The sequence below is a fragment of the Haemaphysalis longicornis genome, unplaced genomic scaffold (genome assembly GCF_048455015.1).
Source record: "Haemaphysalis longicornis isolate Haplotype H1 unplaced genomic scaffold, Haemaphysalis longicornis Haplotype H1 scaffold_10, whole genome shotgun sequence".
Classification (NCBI taxonomy): Eukaryota; Metazoa; Arthropoda; class Arachnida; order Ixodida; family Ixodidae; genus Haemaphysalis; species Haemaphysalis longicornis.
The window spans coordinates 108,182,208-108,193,990 of record NW_027526204.1 but is presented as its reverse complement, the minus strand read 5'-3'; the positions used below and the strand labels follow the sequence as shown (position 1 = coordinate 108,193,990).

Here is an 11,783-nt window from a genome sequence, read left to right as displayed (position 1 = left end):
GAGGTGCGCCGTAGTGGAAGGCTGCGGATTAATTTTGACCACCTGGGAATCTTTGACGTGCACCGAAATGTAGAACACACGGGCGTTTTTGCTTTTCGACTCATCATAAAAGCGACCGCCGCGGCCGGGAATCAAACCCGCGCCCCTTGGCTCAGCAGCACGACGCCATAGCCTCTGAACCACCGCGGCGGGTATGTATGTATGTATGTATGTATGTATGTATGTATGTATGTATGTATGTATGTATGTATGTATGTATGTATGTATGTATGTATGTATGTACAGTATTTGTCAAAATTTTTCAGGCCAACCCTAAAGTACACAGGCCGCAAAAAATTCAATGTACAAGCTTACGTAATGAACGAAAATGAAACGTTTTATGCCGGAAAGCTAGAGGAAACACTGCTTTCTTACTGTCATAAAATATTTTGGTTAAATTTGAAGGTACAGCTTATTCGTTGAATTCTTTGTGGGCAAGAAGGCTCAGGATTGGCCTAGAAAATTTTGACAAAGAGTGTACGTACTGGCTCACGCGTCAGCTTTGTACGTACAAACGCCATACACCAAGAATTCAGCAATCGCGACAACAGCTGACAAGCAAGGGATCCGCTTTGCGGGTCTTTGACCAGAATAATAACAAATCGTTCTGATAAACCCGCTCGTGTACTTGCGCACCAAGTACAGCAACATGTTGTCGACACCGGCTTATCCCACCCGAGCGCATTTCACTGAGCCATCAGAGGGAGATCCTTTCAGAATGTTAAAAAGGAAGAAAAAAGAAACGTTCACAGCCGTGCACACAACTGTACATTCGCCTCATCAGCAAAGTAAAAGAAGGAAAATACTACTGACGATCACAGTGCAGCGTCGAGGGGCCATGCTCCTTTTTGTTTACGGAGTACCGTTCAGCCTTTGTTCTGCCAACTCCCACGTCAGCGAAGCCTAGGTTATTATTATTATTATAATTCTTTATTTCTACTCAAGGATGCGGGAAGCAGTAAAGGAGGTGAAGGCGTCTGCATCCTTGTTCGTATCCCGGTGGTACTTGCGAACGTGCACAGGGACATGACAGTCTCTTTTGGATGAGTCCCGCCCAGAGGAGGCGATGCCCCCTCCTGGAGGGTCTTGATGTTCGGCGGAAGATGGGCTCTTCTCTCCGCCGCGAGCACCGAGCACTCCCACAGCATGTGCTGCATTGTGGGCCTCGTTGACGCGTGACACGAGGAGCAGGTCACGGTTGTCGTTTCCCGGCAGTTCTCGGGGGGTTCTCTCAGGTGTTTGAGCGGCGGGAAACGTACGCCCGACACTTTGCCGGCACGTCAGAGTTCTGACTGTAGGGGCTACGGTGCCTTGATGCTCGCGTGCTCCGCTCGAGGTGCTCTAGTAAAGGAGCCACTGAAAGCCCCTAACGGTGCGTTACGAAAGCAGTCACGGTTCGCTACGGCCGCTTTCCCAGCGAGCGAGGCGAAAGCCTTGAGCATCAGCCATATATATATATATATATATATATATATATATATATATATATATATATATATATCAAGGTTGCAGTCGTCATTGCCAGTGCTATTCGGCTTTTTTTCGAAATATATAATAGGGCCGAATGACGTGTGCTTGTCACGTTTCTTTGATTCATTGATAAATAAGCGAAAATATAAGTCGAGAAAAAATCCGCCGTTTTCCGGGAGCGGGACTCGAACCCACATCTCCGCATAACCGGTGCGGTGCGTTAACCAATTACGCTATCCCCACAGCGGCTTCTCTCTCGACTTAAAGCGGGGGTTTATATTTACAAGAGCTCTGAGGCCGGTCAACTAGCGCCGCCCCTCGACTACCGCGGGAGACGTAGAACGTCTTCTTTCCCAGCGGCCGCCACGTAGAACGTGGTCGGAGGTCGGGGTTAGCAATTGGCATATCCGAACTGCTGGAGCCAGTGCCTCGTAATGCATGTAGCAGAACAGAGAGATACGGGACGAGGGACTCGGTAAAGATACATATCAAGGTTGCAGTCGTCATTGCCAGTGCTATTCGGCTTTTTTTCGAAATATATAATAGGGCCGAATGACGTGTGCTTGTCACGTTTCTTTGATTCATTGATAAATAAGCGAAAATATAAGTCGAGAAAAAATCCGCCGTTTTCCGGGAGCGGGACTCGAACCCACATCTCCGCATAACCGGTGCGGTGCGTTAACCAATTACGCTATCCCCACAGCGGCTTCTCTCTCGACTTAAAGCGGGGGTTTATATTTACAAGAGCTCTGAGGCCGGTCAACTAGCGCCGCCCCTCGACTACCGCGGGAGACGTAGAACGTCTTCTTTCCCAGCGGCCGCCACGTAGAACGTGGTCGGAGGTCGGGGTTAGCAATTGGCATATCCGAACTGCTGGAGCCAGTGCCTCGTAATGCATGTAGCAGAACAGAGAGATACGGGACGAGGGACTCGGTAAAGATACATATCAAGGTTGCAGTCGTCATTGCCAGTGCTATTCGGCTTTTTTTCGAAATATATAATAGGGCCGAATGACGTGTGCTTGTCACGTTTCTTTGATTCATTGATAAATAAGCGAAAATATAAGTCGAGAAAAAATCCGCCGTTTTCCGGGAGCGGGACTCGAACCCACATCTCCGCATAACCGGTGCGGTGCGTTAAATTGGTTAACGCACCGCACCGGTTATGCGGAGATGTGGGTTCGAGTCCCGCTCCCGGAAAACGGCGGATTTTTTCTCGACTTATATTTTCGCTTATTTATCAATGAATCAAAGAAACGTGACAAGCACACGTCATTCGGCCCTATTATATATTTCGAAAAAAAGCCGAATAGCACTGGCAATGACGACTGCAACCTTGATATGTATCTTTACCGAGTCCCTCGTCCCGTATCTCTCTGTTCTGCTATATATATATATATATATATATATATATATATATATATATATATATATATATATATATATATATATATATATATATATATACCCACGACCTCCGGAAGGAGGTGGTGGAGGTCCTGGGTTCTGGAGGTCGTGGGTTCGGATCCCACCTGGCGGGCATTTTTTCTTCGCTTTCTTTCTTTCCAAATTCTTTATCTGTTTCAATGACCTACCATATCCTCCCCTTTGCTTCCCGAGGTTTTCTTGACTGCCAAACTTTATTTCTGTCTTATATATATCTATATATATATATATATATATATATATATATATATATATATATATATATATATATATATATATATATATATTGAGAGAGAGAGAGAGAGAGAGAGAGAGAGAGAACGTTAATTGTGAGTTAGCAGTACTCTGGTGCGAGTTAGTTGGCTTGTGTTCATGAAAAGACGGTACAGCGCGAACGTAGCAAGACCGAGGAATGGAAACACGTAGTACACAACTGTTTAGGATGTTCTTGTCGGAGTGGTTTCCTCCTCAAAGGAATGCGTGAGCCGCCTCAGCATCGACCGCTCTCCCGGTGAGAGCAGGAGCTGATCCGAGAAGCAGGGGCAGCAGCAGCAGCCAGCGGCGATAAACCGCGGCAGAAACTCGGCGCTCCGCCATAATGGAACAAGAATTAGCCTGGAGCGCGCGCCCTGACAGGTGCACGTGGCGGCACGTGCGCAGGACGGGTGCACGCGAGAGAGAGAGAGAGAGAGAGAGAGAGAGAGAGAGAGAGAGAGAGAGAGAGAGAGAGAGAGAGAGAGAGAGAGAGAGAACTTTTATTGCCGCAAGGGCTAATTCGGGGGAGCGGTCGTGACCGAGGGAGGGAGGGTCCCCGGTGACTTTGGCAGCCCGGGTGACGATGGCATCTTGCACCCCCGAATCCGAGATGCCCAACGCCCTCGCCCAGTGCTCACCATCTCGATATGGGGGGAATGGGTTGTGGGGGCATTGCCCCAGGAGGTGATCCATGGTTCGGAACACCCCAAAAGCGGGTCAGTGGGGTAAATAGTACAGACCGGGGAACATGCGGTGCACGCGGGAGAGGCAAGGAAGTGTGTACGTTTGCACTAAGCGCCATCTTCGGCGTGAGAGAGCGTCACGTGCGCCTCACGCGGAAGGGAGCTGGGACTGCAGAGAGGCTGCCGTTTGAATTTCGGCCACTCTGCCGCCTGTCGGAGTAACTCGCGTCGAAAGGCGAAAAAACGAAGGCGAAGGAAGACACGCAAACAGGACGTAGCAGCAAAGAAGCCTTTAATCATCGCTCGAATTTCGCCAATCCAATTTTTGGGTCAAAATGTTGTTTTCAACTGGTATTTTTTGTGTTCTATAGCAAATATCAAGCACACGTTTATTTTTAATTAAAAGAGCACTGGCTATACCAGTTGTGCATTGACGTCTTGCCTCGAATATGTATAGTATTTTCTTTTTGCTCAACAATGTGAGAAGTATGTTTCCACATTTAGTGGTTCGGAAAGGGTTTGGCTGTGTAAACTTCTCGCTCAAGAATTGTCGGAAATTTTGGCAGACAGACAGACAGACAGACAGACAGACAGACAGACAGACAGACAGACAGACAGACAGACAGACAGACAGACAGACAGACAGACAGACAGACAGACAGACAGACAGACAGACAGATATTTTTGGGTTTAATTAGACGAAGAAAGACTGTCGTATTTCAAAACAAACACGACGCGTTGTATGTGGTCGTATACATTGAAGTCAGGGAGGCAACAGTGCAATAAGCTTGGCAGGATGAGGTTTAGAGCTGGGAGAAGAAGGGCTGTTTGCGTTGCAATATGTTTGTATTGCACCAAGGGGTCAAAAGAGTACAAACACTCGACGGGTTGCAGGGCAAGCACGATAGACCTGTGATTTCTGCTCCCTCCAGTTCCCCAGTTTTTCTTTCACCTCGTGTGCAACCTGTAAAGCAATGCAAACATGAGAGACGTGTGTTGACATTGTTTATAAAAATCATATTAACAACTGCTATTAAAAGAAGTTTCGAGTGACGGCTCAACAACCACCATTTGCTCTATTAAACTTACATTCTCTCTCTCGACGACAAAGTTAATTTTTTTAAATAATGATACGTACGTAGTTCTAAGCAGAAATTTGTCCCGGTGTTTTAAAATGTAACCTATGAAGTTTTAAAATATGTATACTACGAGATGAGCGGTTACAATTACTTTTACGCGAAAACCTAAGGAAGGCGTTGCATGTACTGCCACAGAACCGTGAGTACTGAAGGGCTATTTTTTTTTTTTCAACGTAATGAGATAGGGAATAATGACATCAGAAATACAAGAGAAACAGGAAACTGACTCCATAAGTCTTTTTCTGGTTGGCTCAAACATTTGTAATGTGTTTCTTGCTAATAAGCGTTTGAACAAGGAGAACCGGAAGCACGTACGTAACGATTATTGCGCCCACACAGAAAACACACGTGACCGCAGTTGCCTATTTCTCTCAAGGTGGCCAGGAGCTACGAAATTGTGGGGATCGTGCACTAGAGAGGTGGGCAGGCTCAGACTGCGGCTTCAGTGGCCCTGGTATACCGATTTTACGAAAGATGTGGCTGTGTGCGTACCAGAAAGTTATGTTGCGTGTTTCGTGAAAGATCTGTACTTGCGTGAATTTGTGCGTGGCTTTACACGTCTCCGCCGTGCGACCATGATTTTTTTTCCAGGGAACTTCGCTAGTGAAGCACTCAACAGGACGCGTTAACTGCGCATGCGCAACTCTGTCCAGATTCATGCTCGATTCCCGTTGAATTCACATCAGCAATATCGTATATCCGCCAACAAAGCACTCGGTTTTCTAAGACGTTACCTTCAGCATGGTGCGGAGCATGTTAAACTACTTGCCTTTCAATCACTCGTTCGATCCAAACTGCATGATTATACGAAACCCACGTCAGACATACTTCAGCGACGCATTAAAGTCCATTCAGAATCATCCCGCGAGTTTCATTCATTCGTCATAATCGCACCACGACAGCGTACCCTAAAATTAAAATCCTGTCTTCCCTGCTTTCTTCCGGGTCGTCACATTGACAGTATCCGCTTCTTTCACAAATTTTAATATGGTAACCCGCATTAGATCGTTCCTCCGGCACGCACTTTCTATCATTATCAATTCGCAAGAAGACCTGTGGCGTCTCCTTCAGACGAACACATTAATTCCGCTATACGCCACCGAATCCACTCTTCATAATACCCTTCCCCAGAATCCTGCATGTAACGCCCCCGTCACCCTCCCCCCTTTTTGGGGGGGGATGTCCTAGAGATTTCTGTCCCCTGATTTTCTGTGCTGAACAGTGGGCAGCTCAGACCTAGAAGTACAAACCTCCTTGGTCACCACAGCTGCCGATGTCATCACCCGGCACAAGCCAGCGCACACGACTGCCCCTGAGCCACATAAAACACAATAAAATAATGTTCTCTCTCTCTCTCTCTCTCTCTCGTCGCCGGCCCCTACAACGTTTCCGCTTCTCTCTTTCCTCAAACAGCTCGTGACCGGAATGGCCTTCCCCAAGATGTCGTATCTTTATCTTGTCCCATGAAATTTTCAGCCCAACTGAATACTTGCTTTTAAAATTGTTAGCTTGCTCGCACCCGATGAATTTTTGACCCACCCCCAATGCAGTAACCCACATGCAACCTGAAGTGATCTGAAGGTATAATTCAAAACAGCGCTAGCAAACGGGACAATTTGCTGATCGCGGAGTTTGTGCTGCTGAGCTCAAGGTCAAGAGTTCGATCCCTGCCTCGGTGGCCGCTTTTCTGATGGAGGCGAAAAGCGAAAGCTCCCGTGTGTCGAGATTTCGGCGCACGTTAAAGATCCCGAGGTGGTCGAAATTAATCCGGAGCCCTCCACTACGGCTCGCCTCATATTCCAGGTGCAGCTTGGGCGCGTTAACCCCACAATCAATCAATTGATTGCGAAATACCAGCTAGCCCAACTCGGCACCTTGGCTCAGTGTATATTAAAGCATACATCGGAGCTCAACATGCTCATACGTTGTCAACTAAAGGAAGATCTGCGTCGCGCCACACGCGCTCTCATCCCACCGTGTGTAACAGACCTTCACAGTGGGCTCGCTCGCTGGGAGGAGGTCCTGCTGCGTAGACTGCGAGTTGGGGTGGCCCTCTCTCCTGCGGTTACCCGGGCGTGGCCACCGCGATACCATGCCCCGTTTTCCACGACCTGCCCCTTCTGTACGGTTCCTGCCGAAGACGCCGATACCAAACACCTGCTATGGACGTGCCCTTCCCTGAGTGTAGCGAGATCCAGACACCTTCGCGGAACAGGCCTGCATCCTGGGAGACCCCCTGATCTCCAACGATGGCTGTGGGGGCCCCACCACCGCTGTCTTCTGGATTTCCTCCGGGAAACGGGTGCCAACTTGTACCTATAGGACTTTATTCCAAAGGGCATACTATCGCAAAAAAACAAAAAAAAAAACATGCTCATACATGGAAGTTTCAAGAATTGGAGCTACGGTGCGTGTTTGTTTATTCAGCATCACCTCCCTCACCCTCAAACCACACACAAAAAGTAGATGCTGCGAATCCAGCGGTACCACTATAGGCAGTCAACCAAGAACCAAGAACCAACAAAAATACAGTGTAAGCGAATCCATAGCTTCGCGGCAATACGTTAACCTCCCCAACTTCCTCCCAGAACTCCGATCCGTTTTTATCGACGAACGGGGCTGTAAAACAGGGCGCGGTGGGAGGGGGGTGCTTTAATATTGCAAGAATCGTGTAAGAAGACAGCGAATGTCGTTTTGTGAACCCGGTGAACATATGCCGAGGCAAGCGTCCCCTTCACGCTAAGCGAGTAATGCCCATTTTCTCATCTCTTCGTGTTGCAATAACTGGCCCCGACGCAAAGGGATCCGTACTTGTGTCGACGAGCGACTTTTTACGGAGCCCCTACCGTCGCGGACCGCTTTTGCGGCACGGGGAGAGGGCAGAAAGCAGGATTTTAAAACTCCGTTGACACTTCCCGCACCAACAGTTATTGCATAAGCAGCGCAGGAAAGCCGTAACTTTGACGTATCCTCGGTCACGCGAGCGCGACAGCCGGACGAGGGACGCGCACGTCCTCTATGAAAACAGGGTGGCGTCGATGCGAGCCGGGGAACGTCACACGCGATCTGTCTGGAAAGCTCCCAGAGGAAAGAAAAATGATCGTCGCCGGAACGCGGGGGGATTGCACCAACTTTGCCAAAGCGGAGCAGGTGAGCGCAATTCCGAGCTGCATACCACCCGGCGAAACGTCAGCCCAGCGGAGCGGAAAAGACGCTGTTACATTAGGGGTGTCGTCCGTCGTTCCGTCCGCACGTCCCGCGACTGACGCGTGTGCATTTCTAAAAATACGAGCGTGCAACATCAACATCTTCCTTCATTCGCGTCCTCTTACGCCCAGTCAGCTGAGCTAGCGAGGAGGAACAAACAACGGAACTTCACCTTCGGTGTTTACTTGCGAAAGCCGAGTGGCGGCGATGACGTTTCCCCCTCCACGCTGTCGCGTGGACAAGAGCAGAAGCAACAGCGGCAGTGTCGGTTAGATCGACCTTCGCGAGCGAGGCACCTGTACGGACTGTCATTGAGTGGCAGTGACCTGTTTTACCGGCGCTAACCGCTCGACGGCGGATCTCGTTCGACGCTGACGGAAGGAGCGCGCGTGGTCGACCCGCTTACATCACTCTCATGCCCAATCTAGAAGGACGGGAACGATCCGGCTCGCGCGATCTCTTTTCGGGGGCCCGGTAGGAGCGGAATCCCTGTCATCTTCACGTCGTGGTCAACCGTGCATTGCGACCCCGCGCGGTTGAATCATCTGTGCGTGCGGTGCCCTGTACTTCGACGCCGGTGGGTTGGACGACGGGGAAGAGCAGCTACCGATATTCACACGTGACCTGATATCTTCCGAGGCTGAGTCAATCGCCGGCTCTGCAACGGTAAAACCGTTGCGAGGAGGGGGTGCCGATAGCGAGTGCGGTTATCGATGCCCTTTTTCGAATCGGTTCGCTCGCCTGCGGGCGCTGGGAAAAGAAAGCGGCTGCTTCAACGCCCCACGCTCCAGCTCGACTGCCGTCGGAGGGAAAGCATGTCTACGACAAAGGTACGCTCGCTTGCCTGACTTCTCTAAACATGTTGCGCGTCGAAATGATTGCTTGCAGGTGCGCTTTGTAAAGGGGTAGTTGCATTCTTTGCAGTCTATATAAATGTGCTGCCAATGATAGTCGCGCTCAAAACTATTGCGTCAGTACCGCGCTGTACGCAAATTGCTTCACTTCGCTTCATTTTGCGACGAATTCTGCCGCCAGTGAACACCAAGTTAACCAACTTAGCGATTGTTTCAGTCTAGTGTAAGCTTTGGAAACCATCCCCGCGGCGCACTTGCACTAAAACGTTAACGACTTTCAGCAGGTGCATTGCAGTAAGGGTTTCTCAAAGCGGTTTCATGTTTTCTGGGTCATCCCTCACAGCATAACAGGTACCGAACTCGTCGCCCTTAAGTTGCGACTTCAGAGTCTTGCAGAATCATATATATATATATATATATATATATATATATATATATATATATTATCGTCATCAACAACAACAGCTTACTGAGGTCCACTGCAGGACGAAGGCCTTTGACCTCCAACCGCTCCTGTCCTGCGCAGCTAAAGTCCATTCTTTGCCCCCGAATTTCCTTATTACCCATAAATTATAAATACGTGTACCAGAGGTCTTTACAACGGTTAAGAACTGCCGTAGTTCGCGTGGGTTCAGCAAATATTTTGTTCGTACGATTTACTGCGTAGCCAAATGCCAAGCAGAATCGTTTAGCACTGCGGGAGAGTTGTTCACGAGGCAAGATTACCGGCAGGGTTATCGGAGTGCTACAAGTGAAAAATCGTAGCCTCTCGTTTTTCTGGGTGTTGTCCGTAACATACTGCCATATTTTTAACCTGCTTCTTTTTTTCTTTGCCTTGAGCGTTAACGTGGAGGATAGAGGTGCTCACACCCAAAACCTATTCAAGCCGCAATCTTATCTACCAAGCACGAGTTCATACGACGACGGAAGTTTCGCTTCATCTCATGCTCGACTATTTCTCCTGTTTGTTTTTACTTTTGCGACTCGAACGAAGGAAGAGTCGGAAAGATGGTCGACCTTATACAGTTGCCACTAGTACTTACAAGCTGCGCGAAGAGCATGATAAGAGGCTATCGACCGCATGGCTTGGCTTGACCTAGATATGGTTTGACTTTGTCCAAAACTTTTACGCAGCGAAAGGACATGGAGGAGTAATGTTTATAATAATCCTTAACATTTGCATTATGAAAACAGGTATTGATAGTTACCCGTGTTTATGTTCTTTTTTATAGACGTTGGTGAAACAATAGCAACGAAAATTTCATACCGGGCGACAACAGCCATGAAGTTGCTTTAAGCCTTTCAGTTACCGTGCCTCCATATGGAGACGCGACTTTCTTCGTCGTTTTCCTAGTGAAAACGAAAAGGGTTCATGCTGCAGGGCTGTGCGGCTGATGTTCGAGACCTATGGAAGTGAAAGGTAGCACCGTGTGATGTGGAATGGTGGAACCGTACTCATAAACATCGTTTCAAAATGGACGCCACCAAGTTTTGTGGGAGCTCCGGTGTGTTGCCGTCCTAAGTTCTCTTTTACTGTGGCGTAAATCATTTATAAAGGCTAAAAACACCTCTTTAATGTGCAGAAATTATTATTTCACCTTCTTGTTTGTAAACTGCCTCAGGATATTTAATATTTTTATAGGGAAAAGCAGGATTGAGTAATAGTGTCTCCGTATGAGGACACGACGCCATTTGCGTAGTAAGTATTCTAGAGAGACTGAACCTTTTTTTTCTTACCTCTAGACACTTGACACTAGCAAACCTCCAGGTATGAAATTTTTCTGCAGTGAATATAATGATTCGTGACTGAAAGGGTTAAGGGGACAGATAACCGATATTTGTCGAGCATATTTTCTTTATCCCCAATGAAGAGCCATCACTTAAGACACCTTATCCTGAAACGGTTTTGGTGATAGCACCGTAGCACTTTTTAAATCGGAATTTTTAGATGTATCGGCCATACGTGTTCGCAACCCTCCTCGACTCCACGTCTGCTTTCTATTTAAACGCGCCGTTTTATTTCGTACAAACCAGTTCTTGGTCACTAACTTTCTTGTTTGTCATGTAATTTGTGAACGGTGAAGTGGGTAATAAGAGTTTTCTTTTTTTTTTGTAAAAAAAAAACACAATCTGTGCAGCCATATGCCCGTTTCGATCCTACGCAACCTGGTTCCAGAACTACCCATCATTCCCATGCATCGACGCGTAAGCGCCGTCTCGGTGTTCGCGTTGACACTAGCGCCAGTTCCTCCTCTAGTTATTATTGTATGAAACTCTATGGGTAGCCGTGACGTTCACTTCAAATGGCCGAAGACGCCGCCAGGACACAAGGGCTCCTGACCGCCGTTTAAGAAGGAAGGACTCGTGAAGTCTCCCACCCATCTCCTTCCTTGCTTCATTTTGGTCACAAAGTCTCTCTCTCTCTCTCTCTCTCTCTCTCTCTCTCTCTCTCTCTCTCTCTCTCTCTCTCTCTCTCTCTCTCCGACCTTAGGATGTGCCAGGCAACGTCAGGCTGAATGTACGTCAGGATGCAGGTACCACTTCAGAGCTCAAATTAAGCGTAGTATTCAGCCCGACATCAGGCCGGAACAGAACATATTCACGCTCGCATTGCCATTCGCCGCCTGTTGGGGCCGCGCCGTATGATGGCAAGTTTTAGTGGATGCTGCGTGATCTCGCTACTGTTGTACG

General features: G+C 48.3%; 1 protein-coding gene across 2 annotated transcripts in view; it reads left to right on the top strand.

The window, feature by feature from the left end:
• The first annotated feature begins 8,045 nt into the window (after window positions 1-8,045).
• Window positions 8,046-11,783, top strand: part of LOC144159078 (uncharacterized) — a 30,197-nt gene continuing 26,459 nt past the window's right edge. The window contains exon 1 of one of the 2 annotated variants that reach the window (XM_077690340.1): window positions 8,046-8,181. In XM_077690340.1, the coding sequence (XP_077546466.1) occupies window positions 8,050-8,181 (132 nt within the window). In that variant the 5' untranslated portion in view covers window positions 8,046-8,049. Of the gene's footprint in view, window positions 8,182-8,229; window positions 9,069-11,783 lie in introns of those variants that run through there. The other variant, XM_077690341.1, reaches the window with a different exon arrangement.